Here is a 27,366-nt window from a genome sequence, read left to right as displayed (position 1 = left end):
CACTCCAGCCTAGGCAACTGAGTGAGACCCTGTCTCAATAAAAAAAATATATATAACTTTGACTGAGTGTGGTGGTGTGCACTTGCGATCTCAGCGACTCGAAGTCTGAGGCACGAGGATTGCTTGAGCCTAGGAGTTGTAGACCAGCCCAAGCAACATAGCGAGACCCTGTCTCAGAAAAAAAATATATATTTGGCCAATTACTTTAGTCTTTTCCTCCACCAGTTATTTTGTTACTAGTTGATAAAAAGTGAAAAAACTAATTTATGTTTCAACTTGTCTGTAGTAGAAGTACTAATGAATAACAGAATGTGGAAACAAAAAGAAGTTAGGAAACTTCAAATGGGGGTTAATTAGGCCCCAAATCACTAATAGCTCACTCAACAAACTAGGAGAAGGAATAAAAGCCTCATATGAAAAACCCACAGCTAACATCATACTCAATAGTAAAAGACTGATTCAAAAAATGGGCAAAGGTCCGGCACGGTGGCTCATGCCTGTAATCCTAGCACTTTGGGAGGCCAAGGCGGTGGATCATCTGAGGTCAGGAGCTTAAGACCAGCCTGGCCAACATGGTGAAACCCCATCTCTACTAAAAACACAAAAATTAACCAGGCATGGTGGTGTGCACCTGTAGTCCCAGCTACTCAGGAGGTTGAGGTAGAATTGCTTGAACCCTAGAGGTGGAGGTTGCAGTGAGCTGGGATTGTGCCACTGAACTCCAGCCTGGGCAACAGAGCAAGATTCCATCTCAAAACAAGAAAAAGTGCAAAGGATTTGATTCTTCAAAGAAGATACAGATGGCCAAAGATATGAAAAGATGCTCAACATCACTAATCATAAAGAAAATGCAAATCAAAACTATAATGAGATACCACCTCATACCCATTAGGATGGCTACTATTAAAAAAAATAAAATAAGGCCAGGCGTGGTAGCTCATGCCTGAATCCCAAGCACTTTGAGAGGCCAAGACTGCAGCATTACACTCTAGCCTGGTGACAAGGGTAAAACTCCGTCTCAAAAAAAAAAAAAAAAAACCCTGATAATAACAAGTGTTGGTGAGGTTCTGGAGAAATGGAAACCTGTGCACTGTTGGTAGGATTGCCCAGGCTGACCTTGAATTCCTGGCCTCAAGTGATCCTCCTGCCTTGATTTCCCAAAGTGCTGGGATTACAGGGGTGAGCCACTGTGCCCAGCCTTAGAGTTTTAGTTTCATAAGATGAAAGGAGATGGATAGTAGTGATGGCTGTACAAGATTATGAATGTACTTAATACTATTGAACTGTACACTTAAAAAATTATTAAGATGGTAATTTTATATATATTTTACCACAATAAAAAAATTAGGGAAAAAAGGAAGTAATTAGCTCCAAGTTTACTAATAGCTAGTTATATATACAGTAAGGTTCACTACAAATATTAGAAAGAAACCTATGCAGTGAGCTACACTCCAGCCTGGGCAGCGGAGTGAGACCCTGTCTCTAAAAAAATAAAAGTAAATAAATGGAATAAAATAGAATGAAGTTTAATTTATTACAGCAGTTTTTACTAAGTTAAAATCTTATGTTGATTCCCTTACGTGCTGGTTAGCTGTGCTGTTTCACAGTGATACCTTGAATTCTCAAGCCTAGTAAAACTGCAAATCTTTGTTACCGATTCTGATAGAAGCACAGAACAGCTGTGAACGAAAACTATGCAAATCCATCAGTACCTCTAAAAATAATTTAAACTCAGCTGGGTGAGTGGTTTATGCCTCTAATCCCAGCACTTTGGGAGGCCAAGGTGGGCAGATCACTTGATTCCAGGAGTTTGAGACCAGCCTGGCCAATATGGTAAAATCCTGTCTATATAAAAAAAAAAAAACCCACAAAAATTAGCTGGGCTGCGCATGGTGGTGTGTGCTTGTAACTAGCTACTCAAGAGGCTGAGACATGAGAATTGCTTGAATCCAGGAGGCAGAGGCTGCAGTGAGCCAAGATTGTGCCACTGCACTCCAGCTTGGCCAACAGAGTGAGAACCTGTCCCTAAATAAATAAAAATAATTTAAAAAAATTCAATGGATAGAGGGCAACATATTTATTATTCTTATCATTGTAGATCTAATTAGTTCCTCAAAATTGCTAACCATAGATAATACTTTAAAGTTTCCCTTCCTTGAATTCTTAAAGGTGGGAAACCAAATATCAAGTCTACAAAACTAGGAAATGAATTATACTGATAAAGTGATTGCAAATAATGTGAAATAAGCTCATTACTAAAAAATGTCTTGTTTAGTTTGTGAACTGCTGGAATTCTCGGATGAGCAAACTGAAACCTTTAGGTACATTTTAAGGATAATAAGGTTTTGGAAAAAAGAATCCTTTGATCAATAATTAGGATTTTCCTATTTAGTACATAAATTCAGTGGAATCTGAAAAGGAATGGCTGAAAGTACAAAGGATTTCAAGTATTATACTAAAGAAAATGTTATAAAAAGACTGTTTTCCTACTTGTTCCCCTAAATCCAGGCATTGGACCCGGTAGATGTACTGGTTCTGTTTTCTCTTAGATGGCAGCCACACTTGTGCTATTCCAATCTTCTCTGTCTTCTCCACACTCAATTCAAAAAAAAATCGGGAGGGCTCCAAGATCCATGGATGAGGACCCCCTTCAAATACCATTTCCTTCACAGAGTGCCATGTCACCAATGCTACTTCCACAGGATTTAGAGCCTAATGACATTTAAAGAAATAAATCCCTGATTGGTTAGGGAATTCAATGATTTTCTAAAGTGAAACACTTGTTATCTGAATATGCTGCAAATGATGTTAAACTTAATTCCCAAATTAAGAGATAGGTATGCCATGCCTCTCACTTGGAATGCTTCTCAACCTAATTTAGATCCTACCTATCATTTGAACCTAATTATTATGTTACTTTATCCATTAATTTGTTTCCAGTCATTCTAGACCACACCATTTCTGCATCCTCTAAGCTCTTACAGTATTTATCTCTACATTCATTTATATACTGTTAATTTCCTAATGTTATTACATGTGTCAAATGCTATATATAAATCTAATAATATTTTTTTTCTCTAGTTATATAAACTCCTTAAGAGGAGTCAGTATCTTACACCTAATTTGTTTTAGTATTTCTCTTTCTCACTGGGATTTAGTACAATGTTGTGCACAGAAAAGGTATTGTATAAATAACTGTGTAAGCATCTTTTCAGGCTAGAGAATGAAAAATAAGATGCATAAGCATTTTAAACTGATATTTTACTAAAATGTCAAAATAAATTCTGCCCTAAAAATATAAAAATACATGCATACACTTAACCATATTTCCCCAAGAACTTTATAAGCTAAGAAGTAGACAAGATAGGTATTATTCAATTCAGTATACAGAGGAATTGTATCCCATGTATAGATGAGAAAACTGGCATTAGGGAAATTAAGTATTCTCAAACTGTAGGTTATTTTTGTATGGGACACAATATCTACAACAGTGACTAAGTTGTAAAATTATACCTTAAGTTCTGGGGTATATGTTCAGAAGGTGCAAGTTTGTTACATAGGTATACATGTGCCACGGTGGTTTGCTGCACCCATCAACCCATCATCTACATTAGGTATTTCTCCTAATGCTATCCCTCCCCTAGCCCCTGACCCCCTGACAGGCCCTGGTATGTGATGTTCCCCTCCCTGTGTCCATGTGTTCTTATTGTTCAACTCCCACTACAGTGACTAAGTTTTAAAATGAAGTAGAGAGTTGAAGCAATTATTCTAAAAATGTAAGCAAACTATGCTTTCTTTCTGGAACTGTTCAGTCATATTTATTATTGAGTACTATTAACACTGAATGTTCCTCCTGATGGTAGTATTGTCTTAAATAAGGTATATATAATTCAAAAAATATTCACTGATGGCCTACTGAGGATACAGTAATAGAAATTCAAATAAAGTCTTGTCTCACAGGGGAGCCCACAATCTGAAAAAGGCAGACTTGGAGTAGCTAAAGAGTACAATAAGTGCTACAAAAAGGGCATGAAAAAAAAAAAAAAAGAAAACAAAAAGGGCATGGTGGCTCACACCTGTAATCCCAGCACTTTGGGAGGCTGAGATGGGTGGATCACCTGAGGTCAGGCGTTCGAGACCAGCTTAGTCAACATGGTGAAACCCCATCTCCACTAAATTAGCTAAGCACAGTGGTGTATACCTGTAGTCCCAGCTATTTGGGAGGCTGAGGCAGGAGAATCACTTGGAGACAGAGGTTGCAGTGAGCCAAGATTGTGCCATTGCACTCCAGCCTGGGCAACAAGAGCCAAACTCGGCCTCAGGAAAAAAAAAACAACCATGTTACAGAGTACTATACAAGTTTTTGGCCCACCAAGGTGGATCACACCTGTAATCCCAGCACTTTGGGAGGCTGAGGCAGGTGGATCACTTGAGCCCAGGAGTTCGAGACCAGCCTGGCCATCATGGCAAAACCCCGTATCTACTAAAAATACAAAAACTGGCTGGGAATCATGGTGGGTACCTGTAATCCCACCTACTAGGGAGGCTGAGGCACAAGACTCACTTGAACTCGGGAGGTGGAGGTTGCAGTTAGCCACGACTGCACCACTGCACTCCAGCCAGGGAAACAGAGTGAGACTCTGTCTCAAAAAAAAAAAAAAAAAAAGTTTTGACAGAAGAAATTAACGGAAGAAAAAAAAAAGAAATTAACAGAAGAAATAAACACAGAGGTCTCATAGGTGGCCTTTCTGAAAAAGCAAAACAAATTATTCCTTTTTCTTAGATGTATAGTCCAAAATTAAATGGACCAACTGAATTGAGCTGATAATGTAAAAGGACAAATTGAGAACTGTAACATGTAATGAAACACAGTAATGGTAACAAAGGTAAAATACACATATTTTTAAACAATTTTTTTTTCATCAGGCCAGGGGAAAGACACATGACTAATGTACTGTAGAAAAAAAAAATCTCACGCCTGTAATCCCAGCACTTTGGGAGGCCGAGGCGGGTGGATCACGAGGTCAAGAGATCGAGACCATCCTGGTCAACATGGTGAAACCCCGTCTCCACTAAAACTACAAAAAATTTGCTGGGCATGGTGGCGCGTGCCTGTAGTCCCAGTTACTCGGGAGGCTGAGGCAGGAGAATTGCCTGAACCTAGGAGGCGGAGGTTGCGGTGAGCCGAGATTGCGCCATTGCACTCCAGCCTGGGTAACAAGAGTGAAACTCTGTCTCAAACAAACAAACAAACAAACAAAAAATCATCTTTCTTTCCTTTAAGAATGACTTTCATCTGATTTGTGGACACTCAATGTATATAAAATAGGCTCAAGGATAATGATAAAAGTAAGAAAAAAACTAATGAAACTTTACAGTGAGCCACAGCCAAGGACTTTAATTAGTGCTTGGCTGTGGCTCATCAAGTAGGATGACTCACCCACCAAAGGAACTAGTGAAATATACTTGAACCATATATTTAATATATATGCTATACAATGTACAATGAAGCCAACTTAAAATGCAAATTTGAATGAGTAATTCCTCTTTTTTCTTTTAATTAAGAACTTACTTTACTTCTTTCATTAGTGTTAACATTTTTCCCTGTGGGTGCTCCTTATTCCAAGAGGCATTGAATCAGGATTTGTCAGTATCTATTAGCACGAACTTGTAGATACTAATTTTAGCTCCTGCTGGAAACAAATAGGATGTAGAAAGCAACCCAGTCTCTATCTACTTTAGTTTGAACTGTTGCAAGATCCTTGAAGTGTCACTTTTCTGGCTGGAAACTTCTGGCTGGTGGTGCCTTTGCCCAAGTTTTGTTTGGACCCACTAGGCTTGTTCCATCCACTAGGCCTGGCTGGCTGCGCTTGGCTCATGCTACCAGCCTGGATGTCACACCTGCCAAGGGTGAGCCAGGCATGGAGTGGCAATAGGTGTGTGAGTGAGTGAGCATGGGGTCCAGCCACTGGACACAGACAGACCAGTTGCTGCAGCCGGGTGCGCAGCTCCAGGTGCTGGCATGGGCACTGGCTCTCTGCAAGCCTACAGCTAGATCAGGTACACTGCAAGCAACTTCCACAGCTGCCACTGGGGAACACAGTGGTGCCTGGAAGCTTGGAGACTCCAGGAACCACAGGGCCCCAAAGAGGGAGTCACAGCCCTGGCTTGGGGAGCTCCCAGGCCTTGGCTCCCTGAAGAGTCACAGTTCTTCTCTCCTCTTCACCCACAACGTGGTGAGCAAGGGGCGTGTTTCAGCCTTGTTTGTGTTATAGCTCTTTCAGCCCTGCCATTGGGCAGGCCCCAAGTTCTTATCCTGCGTCCAGGAACAATAAGGTATGCAAACAAGGTGGAGGGTGAGCAAGGTGAAGAAGAGCTTTACTGAGTAATAGAATCGCTTAGAGGAGGCCCTGGAGTGGGTAGTACCTCTCTGTAGCTGGTCATCCCAACGTACGCAGCTCTCAGCAGAGAGGAGACCCTGGTTGTCTCCTCTCTGTAGCTGGTTGTATGATGTCTGCTCAGCTCTAGCTAAGCCTGGAGCTTTTATGGGCATCAGAGGAGAGGAAGTATACACTGATTGGTCCATGGGCAGCCATGGGTGGGCCCAGAAAAGGCATCACAAATTCCCACTCTGGTCTACGGGAATGGCAGCCTGGACCCCAGCCTTCAGGCCCTACCTGGCCCAAAGATAGGGCCTCACCAGGGACTGCATCTTCTGCCCAGGAACCTGTCTGCCTCCTGCTGCTGTTCATGGCATCCAGGCTGTAGGTGCCAAGGGGCACCTTTGGGCCAGTGCTGAGCTGCCCTCAGTTCCCCCTTGCCTTCTCTCCTATGCTCATTGGTTCCCAAAGTCTGGAGGGGGCCAAGGCAGCAGGGGCCTAGCATGTCAAAACTGGCCCAAGCATGTTCACATCCAGCTAGATTGTGACAGCACCCAGGCTCTGCCCAACTTTGCTCTAAGGCTGACAGCAGGGAGAAGCTAGGCAGCAGGGGCAGGCAGAGGGGAACTTCCTGGGCCCCTTTACACTCTTGTGCAAGGATGCTTGAGTTCACAACTGCCATTTGAGTGGCTGCAGTTGCACAGCAAGTGTATGGTGGGGCTGGGGCAGTGATGCAGCTTCTGCTTGCTCAGTGGAGCAGGAGGCCTCGGTCCGCAGCCATGACTTGGGCTGCACCCAGGGAGCTCCTGCCCCACCAACTCAGAAGAAGTGGGACTTCCAGGGGTCCCACTTGGCCTCAGCTCTAAATGGCTCCACAGAGTGTGCAGCCATACCTGCACCTCCTTGCTGCAGCTGATGTGATGGCAGCAGCTGCTCCAGACAGGCTGCCACTGCCTCAGAACCACTTATCATCATACTATCTCCATTATAATGAATCAGTCCTTAGGGCACAATATAATGGCTTCTGTGTTTAAAATCCCTAAGTATATAGGGTAAAAGATGATTGATTTCCTTCCATAGGACAGAAATTATCTTTCAGAGTTCTTCAAAAGGGAGTATGCTAATATACCAGTCTTGGTATTTAGAGAGATACAGGCACATGTAAAAATGCAGATACCACCTTAAGATTAGTGTACTTTGTAAACTTTTCTGTATATATTTTATGCCTCAGTAAAAAAGAAGGGGAATATGTAAAACTTTCTGATACAACTTAAAGCTATTCCTGTGACAGAAGCATGAAGGAGTAAACTCCCTGGAGACAGGTTTGAGGAGAGAGCTATAGATCTCAAAACAAAAGAATGGCAAGTAAAGAGAATATAAATATCATTGATCCTTAGTAGAGACCACAGATAGCTAGCAAGCCCATGTGGACATGGTTGAGTCCGTTAAAAGAAATGCCAGTTCCTTACCATGAAATATCTTACCTTTAGGGGTTCATAAGCAGCAAATGTGGCACTGCTCTCCAAGTACTCTTCACATTCATTCACACTTACTGTTACCAGAGTATGGCCAAGTGATTTAGCTGCCATATATATACTGGAACAATGCATTGGTCCAGGTCTTTGAATACCTGTAAATCAAAAAAACATGATCTTGGCAGGGTGTGGTGGCTCAGGCCTGTAATCCCAGAACTTTGGGAAGCTGATGCAGGCAGACTGCTTGAGCTCAGAAGTTCAAGACCAGCCTGGGAAACATGGCAAAACCCCATCTCTATAAAATATAAAAACATTATCCAGGCATGGTGGCATACACTTGTAAACCCAGATACCCAGGAGGCTGAGGAAGGACGATAGCTTGAGTCCAGGAAGTCGAGGCTGCAGTGAGTCATAATTGTGCCACTACACTCCAGCCTGGGCAACAGAGTAAGACCCTGCTTAAAAAAAACCAACCCAAAACAAATATAATTTCATGGGGTAAAAAGCAGTTAATTCTAAAGGAAATTAAGCTACAGAAATATAAGAATTTTAATACAATCTTGGCCGGATGTGGAGGCTCACACCTGTAATTCCAGCACTTTGGGAGGCCGAAGCAGGCGGATCACCTAAGGTCAGGGGTTCCAGACCAGCCAGGCCAACATGGCGAAACCCCGTCTCTACTAAAAATACAAAAATTGGCCAGGCATGGTAGCAGGCATCTGTAATCCCAGCTACTTGGGAGGCTGAGTCAAGGAGAATTGCTTGAACCTGGGAGGTGGAGGTTGCAGGAGCCAAGATGTGCCACTGCACTCCAGCCTGGGCGACAATAGCAAGACTCCATCTCAAAAAAACAAACCAAAATAAAACAAAACCACCTGATCTCTTACATTAACCATTAGGCCCTTTATATCAAGTTGATATAAAAGTGTTATTTCTGGCCGGGCGCGGTGGCTCAAGCCTGTAATCCCAGCACTTTGGGAGGCCGAGGCGGGTGGATCACAAGGTCAAGAGATCGAGACCATCCTGGTCAACATGGTGAAACCCCGTCTCTATTAAAAATACAAAAAAATTAGCTGGGCATGGTGGTGCGTGCCTGTAATCCCAGCTACTCAGGAAGCTGAGGCAGGAGAATTGCCTGAACCCAGGAGGCGGAGGTTGCGGTGAGCCGAGATTGCGCCATTGCACTCCAGCCTGGGTAACATGCGTGAAAATCCGTCTCAAAAAAAAAAAAAAAAAAAAAAAAAAAAAAAGTGTTATTTCTATTGAGAAACATGTATGAGATACAGTTCTATGTACAGTGAGAATGTGTGTAATATATACGTACATATATGAGCAAAGATCCTGACCTCAAGCATTTATAGTTTCAAGGGGAAAGTGAACATGTAAATAATTCACTTAAAACATTAATAGAAAGTGATAAATACTATAGAAGTCTAGAAAATAGATTATTTCAAGCTGGAGAGATCAAGGAAAGTTTAAAGTATCTCACGCTGAGAAAACAGAATGAACAAAGAAATACAAATGAGATAGAAATGAGAATATGAGAGATATATATGAGAGAATTTAAAGTAGTTGGTTTAGCTAGGCATGGTGGCTCACGCCTGTAATCCCAGCACTTTGGGAGGCTGAGGTGGGCGGATCACTTGAGGTCAGGAGTTCAAGACCAGCCTGGACAACATGGTGAAACTACTAAACTGCTACAGAAATACAAAAATTAGCCAGGTGTGGTGGCATGTGCATGTAGGCCCAGCTACTTGGGAGGCTGAGGGATGAGAATTGCTTGAACCTGGAAGGCAGAGGTTTCAGTGAGTCAAGATGGAGCTACTGCATCCCAGCCTGGGCGACAGAGTGAGATTCTGTCTCAAAAAAAAAAACAAAAAAAAAAAACAAAAAAACCAAAACAAAACAAAAAAATAAAAATAAAAATAAAAATAAATAAATAAAGAACTTGATTTAGTTAGAACCATATATGAAGCAAAAGTATGAAATAATGAAAAGTAGATTGGGTTATATTGTAGAGGAATCTTGAATACCAAACTAAAAGATTTTGGCTCCATTTCACTGGCAATAAGTCTTTCAAAATTTTTGAGGAGAAAAAATAATATCAAACTTGAGTTCATGAAGATCCATGTGGTAGCCAGAGGTAAGAATAGTCAGAAGGCTTTTGTTGTCCCACATGGGAAATAAAGGTCTAAAAATTAGAAGAGATGCTCTGAGGGGAAAAAAGAGAGATGTGAGAGTATGTATGTATGTATGTAGCATAATGAGCAAAAGCAAAATAAAAGTCCAATTTGATAGATGTAAGAATTAAATAGTTAATGTATAAAAAGTATGCAGAACAGAGCTTGGCAAAGAGTAAATGCTAAGAAAATCTTAGATGTTACTACTCTCATTATACTGATGAAAAAACAATGGGAATCAGCATCAAATATGAAGTTCGATAGCAGGAAAGAATGTTGACTTTTATGAATAGTTTATTCATATTTACTGTTTTATTAGAAAAATATTTTATCCTTTTTCAATAAATTTAATGTATGTAGATATTAAATGGCTTTACATTCCTCTTTGAAAGACATATGGTATGTATATTAGGGAAAGAAGAAAAGAGCTGGAGGCTAGAAAGGGAAAATCTTACTGTGAACTAAAATCTGATACTGAGATTGCCCTTGTAATCTCAGCTACTTGAAAGGCTGAGATTGGATAGCTTGGGCCCAGGAGTCCGATGTTACAGTGATCTATGATTGCACCACTGCACTCCAGCCTGGGTGACACAGCAAGAACCTGTCTCTAATAATAATTATAATAAAAATAAAAACAGGCTGGGTGTGGTGGCTCACACCTGTAATCCCAGCACGGAGGCCAAGGCAGGCAGATCACCTGAGGTCAGCAGTTCAAGACCAGCCTGGCCAACATGGTGAAACCCCATCTTTACTAAAAATACAAAAATTAGCCAGATGTGGTTGTGGGCATCTGTAATCCCAGATACTTGGGAGGCAGAGACAGGAGAATCGCTTGAACCCGGGAAGCGGAGGTTGCAGTGAGCCAAGATCCACTGCACTCCAGCCTGGGTGACAAAAGTGACTCTGTCTTAAAGCAGATAAACAAACAAACAAACAAAAACTGGTATCATCCAGCTACAATGTTATTTGATTTCTGTGCCTTTGTTTCTACATCTGTAAAATGAGGAGTATAACACTTACTACAAGGCATTTGATGAAATAAAAGTATTATAAACAAAAGTAAATTGTGACTTCAGACTATAATTGGCAGTTTCTGAACTGTTGATTGCTTCCTTAAAGAGAAAGGAAGTAATATGTTACAGTGGTAAAGTTAAAGATACATAAAGACAAAGGAAGGAGAAGATAAAAAGGCTACTTTTACCTCCTTTGAGAAGAGTAAAGACTCCTTGTTTATCCATGTTCAGATCCAAGGATAAATGAGAGCAGTCTGTGAATGCCATAGCTTCTTTAGTCTCTTTATTTACGTGATACATTGCAATGGGGATTTCTATAATCTGGCCAATCTCCACATCAGCATGAAATGGTAACAGTTCCATTTTGTTCAGTTTCAGGACATGTATCTGGGGGGAAAAATTCATCTTTCAAGAAAGTTACGTTAAAAAAGTCTTAGGAGGCGAAGCAAGATGGCCAAATAGAGCCTTCCAGTTAGTGTCCCTGCAGGAACACCAAACTGAATGACTATCCATACAAGAAAGCACTTTCATAAGAATCAAAAATCAGGTGAGCAATCACAGACCTGGTTTTAACATTATTAAGGAAAGAGGCACTGAAGGGGGAAGAAAGAGTAGAATTGCCAACATCACCTCTCTCCCATTCCTAGGCAGTGGCAGCAGCCACATGGTACAGAGAATCTGTATACCTGGAGAAGTGCACTGATTTGCATCCCACAATCACTGCAGTCCCCTAGGTGTGCAGATTTGGAACTCAGTGCTGCCTACCACAGTGGAAACCAACACAGGGCAGAATTCAGTCAGTGCCTATGGAGGGAGCATTTAGACCAGTATAGCCAAAGGGGAGTTGCCCATCCCAGCAGTCCGAACCTGAGTTCCAGCTAGCCCTGGCACTGTGGGCTAAAGCACTCTGGGGTGCTAAATAAACTTGAAAGGCAGTGTAGGCCACAAGGGCTGTCATTCCTGGGCAAGTTCTGGTGCTGTGCTGGGCTTGAAGCCAGTGGACCTGGGATACATATGATCTAGTGAGATCTCCTGCTGGGGTGGCCAATAGAGTGTTTGTAGCACTCCTCTCTGCACCCAGGCAGCACAGCTCATAACTCTGGAGAGTTACTCCTTCTTCCTGCTTGAGAAGAGAAGAGGGAAGAGTAAAGGGGACTTTGTAACTCAGATAACAGCTCAGCCACAATAGGGGAGCAGGCAGAGTCACAAGGCCCCCATTTCAGACACTAACTCCCTGAAAACATTTCTATACACACCCTGGGCAGAAGGTAATCTGCTGTCTTGAAAGGAAGGACACTGTCCTAGCAGGATTCATCACCTGCTGATTAAAGAGCCCTTGGGCCTTGGCCAGGTGCGGTGGCTCATGCACGTAATCCCAGCACTTAGGGAGGCCAAGGCAGGTGAATCACTTGAGATCAAGAGTTCAAAACCATCCTGGCCAACATGGCAAAACCCTGTCTCTACTAAAAATACAAAAATTAGCCAAGCATGGTGGCAGTCACCTGGGAGGCTAAGGCATGAGAATCACTTGAACCTAGGAGGTGGAGGTTGCAGTGAGCCAAGAACATGCCACTGCACTCCAGCCTAGGAGACAGAGCAAGACTCCATCCAAAAAAAAAAAAAAAAAAAAAGCCCAGAATAAACATTTTGTATCTACCAGGTAGTATTTGATGCAGGTGGGAGACAGAGAAAGACTCCGTCAAAAAAAAAAAAAAAAAAAAAAAAGAGAGAGAGCCTTTGGGCCTTGAATAAACATTTTGTATTTGCCAGGTAGTATTTGATGCAGGCCTTAGGTGACACCCAGTGCCATGCTGGCTTCAGGTGTGACCCAATACATTCCCAGCTGTGAGGACCATGAGCAGAGACTTACTCTGCTTAAGGAAAGAAAATGGAAGAGTAAGGGGACTTTGTCTTATAGCTTCGGTACCAGCTCAGCCATAGTGAGGTAGAGCACCAAGTGGGCTTCAGGGGTCCCCAATTTCAGGCCTTGGCTCCTAGATAGCATTTTTAGACCTGCCCTAGGCCAGAGGGGAGCCCGCTTCATTGAAGGGAGAGATCCGGGCCTGGCAGCATTCACAAGCTGACTGAAGAGCCTTTGGACCTTGAACGAAATTTGGCAGTAGCCAGGCAGTATTTGCCACGGGTCTGGGACAGTGGTGGCCACAAGGAGAGACTCCTTCAGTTTGAACAAAGGAGAGGTAAGAATGAGAAGGGGGCTGGATGTGGTGGCTCACACCTGTAATCCCAGCACTTTCAGAGGCAGAGGTGGGCAGATCACTAGATGCCAGGTATTCGAGACCAGCCTGACCAACATGGTAAAGCCCCATCTCTACTAAAAATATAAACATTAACCCGAGCATGGTAGCACATGCCTATAGTCCCAGCTACTCAGGAGACTAACGCAGGAGAATCGCTTGAACCCAGGAGGTGGAGGTTGCAGTGAGCTGAGATCATGCCATTGCACTCCAGCCTGGGTGACAGAGTAAGACTCCATTCCAGAAAAAAAAAAAAAAAAAAAAAGACTGAGAAGGGCTTTGTCTTGCAGCTTGGGTGCCTGGTCTGTTCGCCAGCTCAGTCGCAGCAGAACAGAGCAGCAGGTAGATTTCTGAGTTTCCTGACTCCAGGCCCTGGCTCCTGGATAGAATTTCTGGATCTTCCTTGGGCTAGTGAGGAGCTTGCCACCCTGAAAGAAAGGCCACTGACTGTGCAGACCTTGGGTTTTGAGTGAACACTAGCAGTAAGCAGGCAGTGGTCATTGCAGGACTTGGAAAGGACCCAGGGCTGTGCTAGCTTTGGGTCTGACCCAGTGCAGTCCTAGTGGTGGTAGCCATAGAGGGGCTTGTGTAACCTTACCCCCAGCTCCAGACCGCTTAGCATGGAGAGACAGAGACTCTGTCTGGGCAAAAGAAAGAGAAAAAGAGTCTGTCTGGTAATCCAGGAAATTCTCTCAGATCTTACCCAAGACCACCAAAACAGTACCTCTACAAGTATGCAACAGTCACAGTGTTACTGGGTTTGGGGTGCCCCCCTAATGCAGATACACACTGCAGTGACCAAAGACTTAGATCACAACACTCAATTCTCTTTGAATACTTGGAAAGCCTTCCCAAGAAGGATGGGTACAAACAAGCACACTGTTCAAAGACTACAATTAATATCTAATTCTTCAATGCCCAGACATCAATGAACATCCACAAATATCAAGACCATACAGGAAAACATGGCCTCACCAAATGAACTAAATAAGGCACCAGTGAACCAACCCTGGAGTGACAAAGTTACATGACCTTACAGACAAAGAATTCAAAATAGCTGTTTTGCAGAAGTTCAATGAAATTTAAGAGAAGAGAAGGAATTCAGAATCCTATCAGAGAAATATAAAAAAGGTACTGAAATAATTTTAAAAAGCAGAAATCCTGGAGCTGAGAAATTCAATTAACATACTGAAGAATGCATCACAGTCTCTCAACAGCAGAACTGATCAAGCAAAAGAAAGAACCAGTGAGCTTGATGACAGGTTATTTGAAAATACAGTTAATGGGCCAAATGTGGTGGCTCACACCTGAAATCCCAGCACTTTGGGAGGCCGAGGTGGGTAGATTGAGGCCAGGAGCTAGAGACCAGCCTGGCTAACACAGTGAAAGCCTGTCTCTATTAAAAATAGAAAGAATAAGCTGGGTATGGTGGCGCAAGCTATAATCCCAGCTACTCGGGAGGCTGAGGCATGAAAATTGCTTGAACCTGGGAGGCAGAGGTTGCAGTGAGTAGAGATCATGCCACTGCACTCCAGCCTGGCTGACAGAGTGAGATGCTGTCTCAAAAAAGTAGAAAAGAGGCTGGGCACAGTGGCTCACGCCTGTAATCCCAGCACTTTGGGAGGCCAAAGTGGGCAGATCACCTGAGGCTGGGAGTTCGAGACCAGCCTGACCAACACAGAGAAACCCCACCTCTACTAAAAATACAAAATTAGCCAGGCATGGTGACACATGCCTGTAATCCCACCTACTTGGGAGGCTGAGGCAGGAGAACCACTTGAACCTGGGAGGTGGAGGTTGCGGTGAACTGAGATCATGCCATTGCACTCTAGCCTGGGCAACAGTGAAACTCTGTCAAAAAAAAAAAAAAAAAAAAAGGAAGGAAGAAATACAGTCAGAGGAGACTAAAGAAAAAATAATAGAAAAGAATGAAGATCTTTCTAGATCTTCATCTAGGGCAAATCTAAGAGCTACTGGCCTTAAAGTGGAGGTAAAGTGAGAGATTTAAACTACTGATACCTTGAGTAGAAAGACTAAAAGGAGAACTTATAAAAAGTAATAACTGGCCAGGTGCGGTGGCTTCACGCCTGTAATCCCAGTACTTTGGGAGGCCGAGGTGGGTAGACCATGAGCTCAGTAGTTTGAGACCAGCTGGCTAAGATGGTGAAACCCTGTCTCTACAAAAAATACAAAAATTAGCTGGGCGCAGTGGTGGGCACCTGTAATCCCAGCTACTCGGGAGGCTGAGGCAGGAGAATTGTTTGAACCAAGCCTGGGCGATAGAGCAAGACTCTGTCTCAAAAAAAAAAAAAAAGTAATAACTACAACAATTATTCAAGACATAGACAGTATAAGATATAAGATATAAATAGAAACAACACAAAGTTAAAAAGCAGAGAGATGAAGTTAAAGTGTAGAAGCTTTTGTTTTGAGGTGGAGTGCTGCTCTGTTGCCCAGGCTGGAGTGCAATGGCGTAATCTCAGCAAGCAATTCTCCTGCCTCAGCCTTGAGAGTAGCTGGGATCACAGGTGTGCATCACCATGCCTGTCTAATTTTAGTATTTTTAGTAGAGATGGGTTTCACCATTTTGACCAGGCTGGTCTCAAACTCCTGACCTTAGGTGATCCACCCACTTTGGCCTCCCAAAGTACTGGGATTATAGGCATGAGCCACTGTGCCCAGCCTAGAGTTTTGATTACTTTTCTCTTTGCTTATTTGTTAGTTTGTTTATGTAATTAGTGTTAAGCTGTCATCAGTTTAAAATAATGAGTTAATAAGACCTTATTTGTAAGCCTCGTGGTAATCTGACAAAAATAAAATGCAAGAAATTAAAACATACCACCGGAGAAAATCACCTTCACAAAAAGGAAGACAGGAAGGAGGGACAGAAGGAAGAGAAGACCATAAAACAACCAGAAAACAAATTAAAAATGGCAGGAGTAAATCCTTATTTATCAATAATAACATTGAATGTAAAGGGACTAAACTCTCCAAAAAACAGAATGACCGAATAGATTAAAAAAAAAAAGGCCGGGTGCGGTAGCTCACACCTGTAATCCTAGCACTTTGGGAGGCCAAGGTGGGTAGATCAACTGAGGTTGGGAGTTCCAGACCAGCCTGACCAACATGGAGAAACCCCATCCCTATTAAAAATACAAAATTAGCTGGGCGTGGTAGCGCATGCCTGTAACCCCAGCTCCACAGGAGGCTGAAGCTGGAGAATCACTTGAACCCAGGAGGCAGAGGTTGTGGTGAGCTGAGATAATGCCATTGTACTGCAGCCTGGGCAACAAAAGCAAAACTCCGTCTCAAAAAAACCCCCCAAAAACAATGATCTGTTGCCTATAAGAAAAACACACCACCTATAAAGGCACACGTAGGCCTGGCATGGTGGCTCACGTCTGTAATCCCAACACTCTGGGAGGCCAAGGCACATGGTTCACCTAAGATCAGGAGTTCAAGACCAGCCTGGTCAACGTAGCGAAACCCTGTCTCTACTAAAAATACAAAATTAGCCAGGTGTGGTGGCACATGCTTGTAATCCCAGCTACTTGGGAGGCTGAGGCAGGAGAACTGCTTAACTCCAGGAGGCAGAGGTTGTGGTGAGGCAAGATCATTGCCTGGGTGACAGAGTGAAACTCCCTCTCAAAAAAAAAATAAATAAATAAAAGATACACATAGAGTGAAAATAAAGAGATGGAAAAAGATTCCATGCCAATGGAAACCACAAAAGAACAAGGATAGCTATGCTTATATCAGCCAAAATAGATTTCAGGACAAACTATAAAAAGAGACAACAAAGGCCATTATGTAATAATAAAGGGGTCAATTCAGCAAGAGGATATAACAATTATAAATATACATATACCCAATATGTATACCTTATACATATACCTTATATATCTGGGAGCACCCAGATATATAAGGCATATATTATCAGAGCTTAAGAGAGCAATAGACCCCTCTATGTTAATAGCTGGAGACTTCAACACCCTACTTTCAGCACTGAACAGATCATCCACACAGATAATCAACAAAGAAACATCAGTCTACAATGTAGACCCAATGGATCTAATAGATATTTACAGAACTTTTCATTCAATGGCTGCAGAATACACATTCTTCTCAGCAAGAATAAGTATTCTTGACCATATTGAAGAATAGACCATGTTAGGCCACAAAACAAGTCTAAAAATTCAAAAAAAAAATTGAAACTATGTCAAGTATTCTCTCTGACCATAGTGGACTAAAACTAGAAATCAGCAACAAGAAGAATTTTCGAAACTATACAAACACATGAAAATTAAACAACTTGCTCCTGAATGACCAGCAGATCAATGAAGAAATTAAGAAGAAAAATTTTAAATTTCTTGAAAAAAATGAAAATGAAAACACAACATAACAACACTTACGAGATACAGTGAAAGCAGTACTAAGGAAAGTTTATAGCAATGAGTACCTACATCAAAAAAGTAGAAAAACTTGAAATAACTCAATGATGTATCTTAAAGAACTAGGAAAGTTGGCTGGACAGTGGTTCATGCCTGCAATCCCAACATTTTGGGAGGCTGAGGCAGGTGAATTGCTTGAGCCCAGGAGTTCAAGACCAGCCTGAACACATGGTGAAATCCTGTCTCTACGAAAAAACACAAAAATTAGCTGGGTGCGGTAGTGTTCACCTGTATTCCCAGCTATTCGAGAGGCTGAGGCAGGAAGATCGCTTAGGCCTGAGAGGTAGTTGCTGCAGTGAGCTGTGATCGCACCACTGCACTCCAGCCTGGGCAACAGAGCAAGACTTTGCCTGAAAAAAACAAAACAAAACAAAACTACAAAAGCAAGAGAAAACCAAACCCAAAAAGTAGAAGAAATAAGAAACATCAGAGTAGAAATAAAATTAAAACAAAAAAATTACAAAAGATCAACAAAATGAAGAGTTGATTTTTTAAAAAAGATAAACAAAATTGACAAACCTTTGGCCAGACTAAAAAGAAAGGGAGAGATAACCCAAATAAATAAAATCTGACGAAGTGCAGTAGCTCACGCCTTTAATCCCAGCACTTTGGGAGGCCGAGGCCGCGGGATCATCTGAAGTCAGGAGTTTGAGACTAGCCTGGCCAAGATGGTGAAGCCCCATCTCTACTAAAAATACAAAAACTAGCCAGGCGTGGTGGCTGATGCCTGTAATCCCAGCACTTTGGGAGGCCGACGCGGGCAGATCACAAGGTCAGGAGTTCGAGACCAGTCTGGCCAATATAGTGAAACCCCATCTCCCCTGAAAATACAAAAAATTAGCTGGGTGTGGTGGCTGGTGCCTGTAATCCCAGCTACTTGGGAGGCTGAGGCACAAGAATTGCTTGAACCTGGGAGGCAGAGGTTGCAGTGAGCCAAGGTTGCTCTACTGCACTCCAGCCTGTGCGATAAAGTGAGACTCAGTGTCAAAAAAATAAAAATAAAAATAAAAACTGAGAAGAAAAAGAAGATATTACAGCTGATACCACAGAAATTCAAAGGATCATTACTGGCTACTATGAGCAACCATATGCCAATAAATTGGAAAACCTAAAAGAAATGGATAAATTCCTAGAGATACACAACCTACCAAGACTGAACTATGAAGAAATCCAAAACCTGAAAAGACTAATAACAAGTAATGAGACCAAAGCTGTAATAAAAGTCTCCCAGCAAAGCAAAGCCTAAGACTCAATGGATTCACTGCTAAATTTTACCAAACATTTAAAAAATAACTAATTCCACTCTTACTCAAAGTATTTTGAAAAATAGAGGAATAGAGAATACTTTCAAACTTATTCTATGAGGCCAGTATTACCCTGATACAAAAGCCAGACAAAGATATAAAAACAACAACAACAACAAAAAACTACAGGCCAATATCCCTGATGAACATTGATGGAAAAACTCTAGACAAAATATTAGCAAACTGAATTCAACAACACATTTTTAAAAAAATCATTCACAGCCAGACACGGTTGCCCACTCCTATAATCCCAATACTTTAGAAGGCTGAGGTGGGAGGATTGCTTGAGTCCTAGAGGCCAAGGCTGCAGTGAGCTTTTTTCTGCCACTGCATTCAAGCCTAGGTGACAGAGCAAGAACTTGTCTCAAAAAAAAAAAAACATTGCTAAGGCTGGGCACGGTGGCTCATGAATATAATCCCAGCACTTTGGGAGGCTGAAGCGGGTGGATCACCTGAAGTCGGGAATTCAAGACCAGACTGACCAACATGGAGAAACCCTGTCTTTACTAAAAACACAAAATTAGCCGGGTGTGGTGGTATATGTCTGTAATACCAGCTACTTAGGAGGCTGAGGCAAGAGAACCCAGGAGGCAGAGGCTGCAGTGAGCCGAGATCATGCCATTGCACTCCAGCCTGGGCAACAAAAGTGAAACTCTGTCTCAAAAAAAAAATTGCTAAAATAACGAAAAGAGTATAACTGGAATGTCTGTAACACAAAGAAAGGATAAATTCTTGAGGTGATGTGATGGATAATCCATTTACCCTGATGTGACTATTATGCATTGTATGGCCATATCAAAATATCTCATGTATCTCATAAATATATATACCTATCAGGTACATGTAAAGAATAAAAATTACAGCACTTTGGGAAGCCAAGGTGGGAAAATCTGTTGAGCCTACGAGTTCAAGACCAGCCTGGAAAATACAGGGAGACCCTGTCTCTAAAACAAGTTAAAAAATTAGCTCAGCATGGTGGTATACATCTGTAGTCCCAGCTACTTGAAAGGCTCAGGTGGGAGGATCACTTGAACCCGGGAGGCGGAGATTACAGTGAGCTGAGGTTGCACCACTGCAGTCTAGCCTGAGTGACAGAGTGAGACCCTGTTTAAAAAAAGAAGATTAAAAAAAAAAAGCTGGGTACAGTGGCTCATGCCTATAATCCCAGTGCTTTGGGAGGCCAAGGTGGGTGGATCACCTGAGGTCAGGTGTTCAAGGCCAGCCTGGCCAACATGCTGAAACCCTGTCACTACTAAAAATACAAAAATTAGCTGCGCATGGTGGTGCATGCCTGCAGTCTCAGCTACTCAGGAGGCTGAGGCAGGAGGATTGCTTGAGCCAAGGAGGTGGAGGTTGTAGTGAGCTGAGAGCATACTGCACTCCAGTGTGGGTGATGGGAGAGAAACTCTATCTAAAAAAAAAATGTAGACAATTTTGTATATATGTATACAATTTTAAGAAAAAGACTTAGAAGAGATCATTCCTTAAATGTTTGCATACACATCAACATATATAAACACATTATATATATGCTATTTACATTATACATAATATAGTGGTCCAGGTCTGTTTTTTTTTTTTCTTTTCTTTTCTTTCTTTCTTTCTTTCTTTCTTTTTTTTTTTTTTTTTTTTTTTAAGAGACAGGGTCTCATTATGTTGCCCAGGCTGGAGTGCAGTGGCTGTTCACAGGTGAGATCCCACTACTGATCAGCATGTGAGTTTTGACCTGCTCCATTTCTGACCTGGGCCAGTTCACCCCTCCTGCAGTTCACCCCTCCTTAGGCAACTCCAGGTCCGTTTTATACACACACACACATACACACACATACATAGGCACATAGACACACACACGGTGCTAAACATGTCACTCTACATTTTTAAATTCACTGATCTCTTTTAGCATCTAACTCCATATAGGAGGGGTCTGGCAAACTACAGTCTGTATACAACCTGTTTTTGTACAATGAGCTAAGATCAGTTTTCACATTTTAAAAAGGTTGTAAAATAAAAACAACAATAACAACCACAAAGAAGAATATGAGTTTGTGACTGTAAGTGGCCTGTAAAGACTAATGTATTTCGTTCTTTACAGAAAAAGTTTGCCTTTGACTTAGAGCACTTCCTCTCTTTTGATATCTTTTTAAAGTATCTTTTGGCCAGGTGTGGTGGCTCATGCCTATAATCCCAGGACTTTGTGAGGCCAGGAGGCAGGAGGATCTCTTGAGTCCAGGAATTTGAGACCAACCTGGGCAACATAACGAAACCCCATCTCTACAAAAACAAAACTAAAAAATTAGCTGGGTGTGGTGGTACATGCCTGTAGTCCCAGCTACGCGGAAGACTGAGGTAGGAAGATCACTTGAGTCAGGGAGGTCAAGGCTGGAATAAGCTACAAACATGCCACAGCACTGAGACTGGGCAACAGAGACCCCATCTCAAAAATTAATAAATAAAATATCTTTTATTTTGTCATTTTTGCCACTTTCTGTGTTTCTTTTGCTAGTTCCTCTTCCTCTGCCTATGTTTCTTAAAGTGACATTTACACTACACAGGATCCATCTTCTCTCTGATTCTATATGTTCTTCCTGGGAAATCTTATCCAGTCCCAAAGCTTCAATGACTAACTATATGCTAACTCTCCCGCCCTAATCTTTAATTGAACTTCAGATCCCTATTTCCAACTAAAAACATTCACTTGAATGCTCCATAGGTGAATTACGTTGAGTGTGCCCAAAACTAAACTCATTATCTTTTCCTTTGTTTTTTATTTTATTTTCTTTTTTTAAAAGACAGGGTCTTACTCTTGCCCAGGCTAGAGTGCAGAGTTGTGATCAGAGTTCACTGTAACCTCAACTCTGGCCTCAGGCTATCCTCCTGCCTCAGTAGCTAGGACTACACACACGAGCCATTTGCCTGGCTAATTTTTTTTTTTAAGAGATGGGGTCTTCCTTTGTGGTCCATGCTGGTCTTGAACTCCTGGCCTCAAGCCATCTTCCTGCCTTGGCATCCCAAAGGTGTTGGGATTACAGGTATGAGCCACCACTCCCAGCCTCTTGTATTTTCTATCCACCCCGCTGCCGAAGTAAGAAACCTCCACATGATCTCTGTGGCTTTAAATGTTTCATTCTTCTTTGCTCAAGTAGGCATCAAATCTGATTGAGTTTACCTATTAAAAAAGATTCTCATTTTGTCTGTATCCTTCTATTCTCAATATCATTTCACTAGTTCAATCTTAAAAGTCCTTGCCTTCACTTTCTCCCTTCAATCCATTCTAATCTACTGGTCTATAACACCAGAAACTTTTTTTTATTATTATTATGGCTGTTATTGTCTGATTATAAAAATAATTAGATATCTTTCAGAACAGAGACCTTGCCATACCATTGACCTGTTAAAAGCCTGTATTAGTTCCCCATTGTCTACAGCAAGGGCTGGCAAAACTTTCCATAAAGAGCTAGATAGTAAACATTTTAGACTTATTCAGGCTACATGGTCTCCATGGTAACTATTAACTCAGCAGCTGTGGCTTGAAAGCAGCCACGGACAGTATGTAAATGAATGGGAGTAGCTGTGTTCTGATAAAAGTTAATTTTTTATTTTATTTTTTTTAAAAGATGGGGTTTCACCATGATGGCCAGGCTGGTTGTGAACTCCTGACCTCAGGTGATCCACCCACCTCGGCCTCCCAAAGTGCTAGGATTACAGGCGTGAGCCACCGCGCCTGGCCCTGATAAAAGTTTATTTATCAAATAAGGCAACACTCTGAATTTAACCCTTGGCCCTTACTTTTATTCCACCCTCCAAAAGTCTTATTCAAGTTCCCACCTCTTTTGTAATAGTCTCCAACAGTCCCATACACAAGGATTTTTCTTTTACAAACTCATAGCACTTACTGTACAATTCAAGTAGTTCTCAATCATACAGGGCTTTAAAATATCTCACATATCATTCTCTTAAAATGCTATATAACCTTACACGTCAATATAACTTCCTAGTTAGACTTTAAATTCTTTAAGATAGGTATCATGTGTTACGTATCTCTGGATGTCCTATAATACCTACAAGATAATATATGTTCACTGAGTGATGGCAAACTGTTAAATCCTATAGAGAACAGCAACATATATTATAAAAGGGGCTGGGGGCTGGATGTAGTGGCTCACGCCTACAATCCCACCACTTTGGAAGGCCGAGGTGGGTGGGTCACTTGAGGTCAGGAGTTTGAGATCAGCCTGGCCAAAATGGTGAAATCCCATCTCTACTAAAAATACAAAAAATAAGCCAGGAACAGTGGCATGTACCTATAGTCCCAGCTACTCAGGAGGCTGAAGTAGAATTGCTTGAACCTGAAAGACGGATGTTGCAGTGAACTGAGATCATGTCACTGCACTCCAGCCTGGGTGACAGAGAGAGACTTCATCTAAAAATTTTAAAATTTTAAAAAATGGAGCTGGGTACAGTGGCTCACAGCTGTAATCCTTGCACTTTGGAAGGCCAAGGCAGGAGGATCACTTGAAGCCAGGAGTTTGAGACCAGCCTGGGCAACATAGTAAGGCCCTGTCTCTACAAAAATAGTAAATTAAGTATGTGGGTGGTATGTGTCTGTAGTCCTGGCTACTTGAGAGGCCAAGGTGGGAGGACTGCTTGACTATAGGAGTGTGAGCCTACAGTGAGCTATGATCATGCCGTTGCTCTCCAGCCTGGGCAACAGAGCAAAACTCAGTCTCAAAATTGAAAAAAAAAAGGAAAAAAATAGAAAAATTATTGTATAATATACTAAAAAATTTTCAATCTTTTAGAAACAGATTGACAAACCAAAATTTGACACTAGAGATAAAGTTACTATAAAGGCCATTTAAAAATCATATGTATATAACAAAAAAGTTAACATTAATTAAATATTTCATTTATTTTTTATTCATTCATTCTTTCGAGATGGAGTCTCGCTCTGTCACCCAGGCTGGAGTGCAGTGGCACGATCTCAGCTCACTGCAACCTCCTCCTCTCCGGATCAAGTGATTCTCCTGCCTCAGTCTCCCGAGTAGCTGGAACTACAAGTGTGTGCCACCATGGCCAGCTAATTTTCATATTTTTAGTAGAGTTGGGGTTTCACTGTGTTCGCCAGGATGGTCTCCATCTCTTGACCTTGTGATCCACCCACCTTGGCCTCCCGAAGTCCTGGGATTACAGGCATGAGCCACCACACCTGGCCAACATTAATTAAATAGTAAATATATGCTAAGCACTGGGGTAAACCCTAACTCATTTAATCCTGATAACAAAGACTATACTTTCAGTTACCATTTCTACAGTTCATTACAAGGGAAGTTTCTCTGAACACATACAGCACTGTAAAAGTGCTCAAAATGTTACCTATTACTGTTTTCAGTTTTGCATGTGTTTTTACAATTAGTATAATAAATACAGAATGCATTTCATCGTCTTATTTCCAAAATTTTCCAGTTAAAAACATTCTAATAATAACCTTTGAGGTAGATACTAACATCATCCTATGAGGAAACAAACATAGATGTTAAATAAGTGACTATTAAGTGAAGCAAGAGTCAATCTAGTCACAGAAATATTTTTAAAATATGTATATCTGGCCAGGTATAGTGGCTCATGCCTATAATCCCAGCACTTTGGGAGGCTGAGGCCGGCGGATCACGAGGTCAGGAGTTTGAGAGCAGCCTGGCCAACGTGACAAAACCCTGTCTCTACTAAAACTACAAAGATTAGCCGGGTGTGATGGCAGGTCCCTGTAATCCCATCTACTCAGGAGGCTGAGGCAGGAGAATCTCTTGAACATGGGAGGTGGAGATTGTAGTCAGCCGAGATTGTGCCATTGCACTCCAGCCTGGGCCACAAGAGCAAGATTTCCTTTCAAAAAAAAAGTATTTCTAGACTGAATGTGAGTAATATTTTTAAATAGTCAAGTTGGACTAGGTATTTTTAAAAATGTGTTAATGTACTTAAATTTAGACAGTAGTGTTGTAGCGGTAATAAGAACCTTTGGAGAGCTGTTTACCTTAATTTCTCCATATCGAAAGGGATTTTGTACATCTCGGGCCAAAACAGTACTGTTCCCCCTGACCTGACCTGCAGTCACCACTCCTTTCATGGTTACCATGACCACTGTTTCATTAGAAGAAGTCCAGGTAAAGTTGCCACTGCCACCCTCTACCTGTGAAAATGTACATTACATTTAATTACAATAGGAAGAAAACAAAATTTAAGTGAAAATGTAAAACTTGTCTGGTGAAATAAAGTTTACAAAATAATAACATAATTTAATAAATTATTTTTGGACACATTAGAAACTCTGACACTAGGCTGGGTGCGGTGGCTCACGCCTGTAATCCCAGCACTTTAGGAGGCTGAGGCGGGCATATTACCTGAGGTCAGGAGTTCGAGACCAGCCTGGCCAACATGTCGAAACCCCATCTCTACTAAAAATACAAAAATTAGCTGGGCATGGTGGCTCGTGCCTGTAATCCCAGCTGCTCTGGAGGCTGAAGCAGGAGAATCGTTTGAACCTGTGTGTTGGAGGTTGCAGTGAGCCGGGATTGTACCATTACACTCCAGCCTGGGCAACAAGAGCAAAACTCCATCTCAGGGGGGAAAAAAAAAGGGAACTGTGACACTATAGTAAAGCAGCTTAATGGGCAAGAGAAATACTAAAGAGAGGCAAAGTCATCGTAGTTTCACAAAATATCAAAAAAAGACACAACAGAATTTTATAAAATTCACCAGGAAAAGATATTGGGAAGAGAGACAGAAAGCACTGTAACCAAGTCTTGTTATAGATGACATTATTCAAGAGTATAATTTTGATTGTCACCAAAACCCAAGTTATACTCTTAGGATTGGGAGGAAATAAACCTGACATTAATAAATTTTCAATAAATTAATCTATCAGAGAAACCAGCTTATCTCTTTGTGAAGCCTTCTAGGACACCATACCTGTACTTTATAATGATATAACATTCCCATAGGATGATAAGGAAATGCCAGAAATTTGGGTGTAAGAATGATGGGAAAATAAATCTTCACTTCTTGTTGGTGTTTGATTAGAAATTTTATAGGCTGAATATCTTTATTCTAAAGAGTAGGAAAAAAGGAGCAAAATATATGTTATAAGGACTGTTCTTATAATACACATTCATATACTCAAAACATCAACAAAATGGTATGTTCATAAATTACTCAACCAGTTTCTATCTATAAAAGAAATAAAGAAATACGTATTTCTCTTCATTAAAGAAGCATAGCTACTATGGTTCAATAATAATGAAAAGGATTTTGCTACACTTAATTATCACAATCACAGAAAATAGTTTAAAATTCTCTGAAATAAAAGAGGCTTTTAAAAAAATTCAACATAGGAAGGGAAATCATAATTTCAGAAGAAAGACTCCTGGACATCCATAAATTGTAAAGGCAAAGGGATACTATAAGCTATTCAAAAGAAATGGAGAATATTTAAACATGCTGAGGTAAGAAATTCCCCTCATACTTAAAAACAAGCAAAACCTACCAATGTTTACAGAGGGCCAATTAATTTGTTGCATAAGGTTCTGCAGGGCTGGCCAGGCGCGGTGGCTCACGCCTGTAATCCCAGCACTTTGGGAGGCCAAGGTGGGTGGATCACCTCAGGAGTTTGAAACCAGCCTGGCCAACATGGTGAAATCCCATCTCTACCAAAAATACAAAAAATTAGCCAGGCGTGGTGATGCATGCCTATAATCCCAGCTAGTTGGGAGGCTGAGGCAGGATAACTGCTTGAACCTGGAAGACAGAGGTTGCAGTGAGCCGAGATCATGCCATTGCACTCCAGCCTGGGCAACAAGAGTGAAACTCCATCTCAAAATAATAATAATAATAATAATAATAAGGTTCTATAGGGCTGACTGTGGGACTTGAGTATGTATATGGATTTTGGTACATGTGGGGGTCCTGAAACTAGTTCCCCACATATACTGAGAGACAACTCTATTTAGAAGTGCATTATTGGAGGCCGGGCGCGGTGGCTCAAGCCTGTAATCCCAGCACTTTGGGAGGCCGAGGTGGGTGGATCACGAGGTCAAGAGATCGAGACCATCCTGGTCAACATAGTGAAACCCCGTCTCTACTAAAAATACAAAAAATTAGCTGGGCATGGTGGCACGTGCCTGTAATCCCAGCTACTCAGGAGGCTGAGGCAGGAGAATTGCCTGAACCCAGGAGGCGGAGGTTGTGGTGAGCCGAGATCATGCCATTGCACTCCAGCCTGGGTAACATGAGTGAAACTCCGTCTCAAAAAAAAAAA

General features: G+C 41.7%; 1 protein-coding gene across 1 annotated transcript in view; it reads right to left on the bottom strand.

Moving 5' to 3' along the window:
• NUP210L (nucleoporin 210 like) overlaps positions 1–27,366 on the bottom strand; it is a 159,425-nt gene that overhangs the window by 92,877 nt on the left and 39,182 nt on the right. Inside the window, exons 11-15 of the mRNA XM_032265104.1 lie at positions 26,022–26,159; positions 25,087–25,242; positions 11,237–11,435; positions 7,865–8,010; positions 2,491–2,712 (exon numbers count right to left, since the gene is read on the bottom strand). Of these exons, the coding sequence (XP_032120995.1) occupies positions 2,491–2,712; positions 7,865–8,010; positions 11,237–11,435; positions 25,087–25,242; positions 26,022–26,159 (861 nt within the window). The remainder of the gene's footprint in view (positions 1–2,490; positions 2,713–7,864; positions 8,011–11,236; positions 11,436–25,086; positions 25,243–26,021; positions 26,160–27,366) is intronic.

Source organism: Sapajus apella, unplaced genomic scaffold, assembly GCF_009761245.1.
Source record: "Sapajus apella isolate SASKATOON/1434 unplaced genomic scaffold, GSC_monkey_1.0 scaffold148, whole genome shotgun sequence".
Lineage (NCBI taxonomy): Eukaryota > Metazoa > Chordata > Mammalia > Primates > Cebidae > Sapajus > Sapajus apella.
Note: the sequence above shows the minus strand (reverse complement) of the source record. Positions and strands in the feature narration are given on the sequence as shown.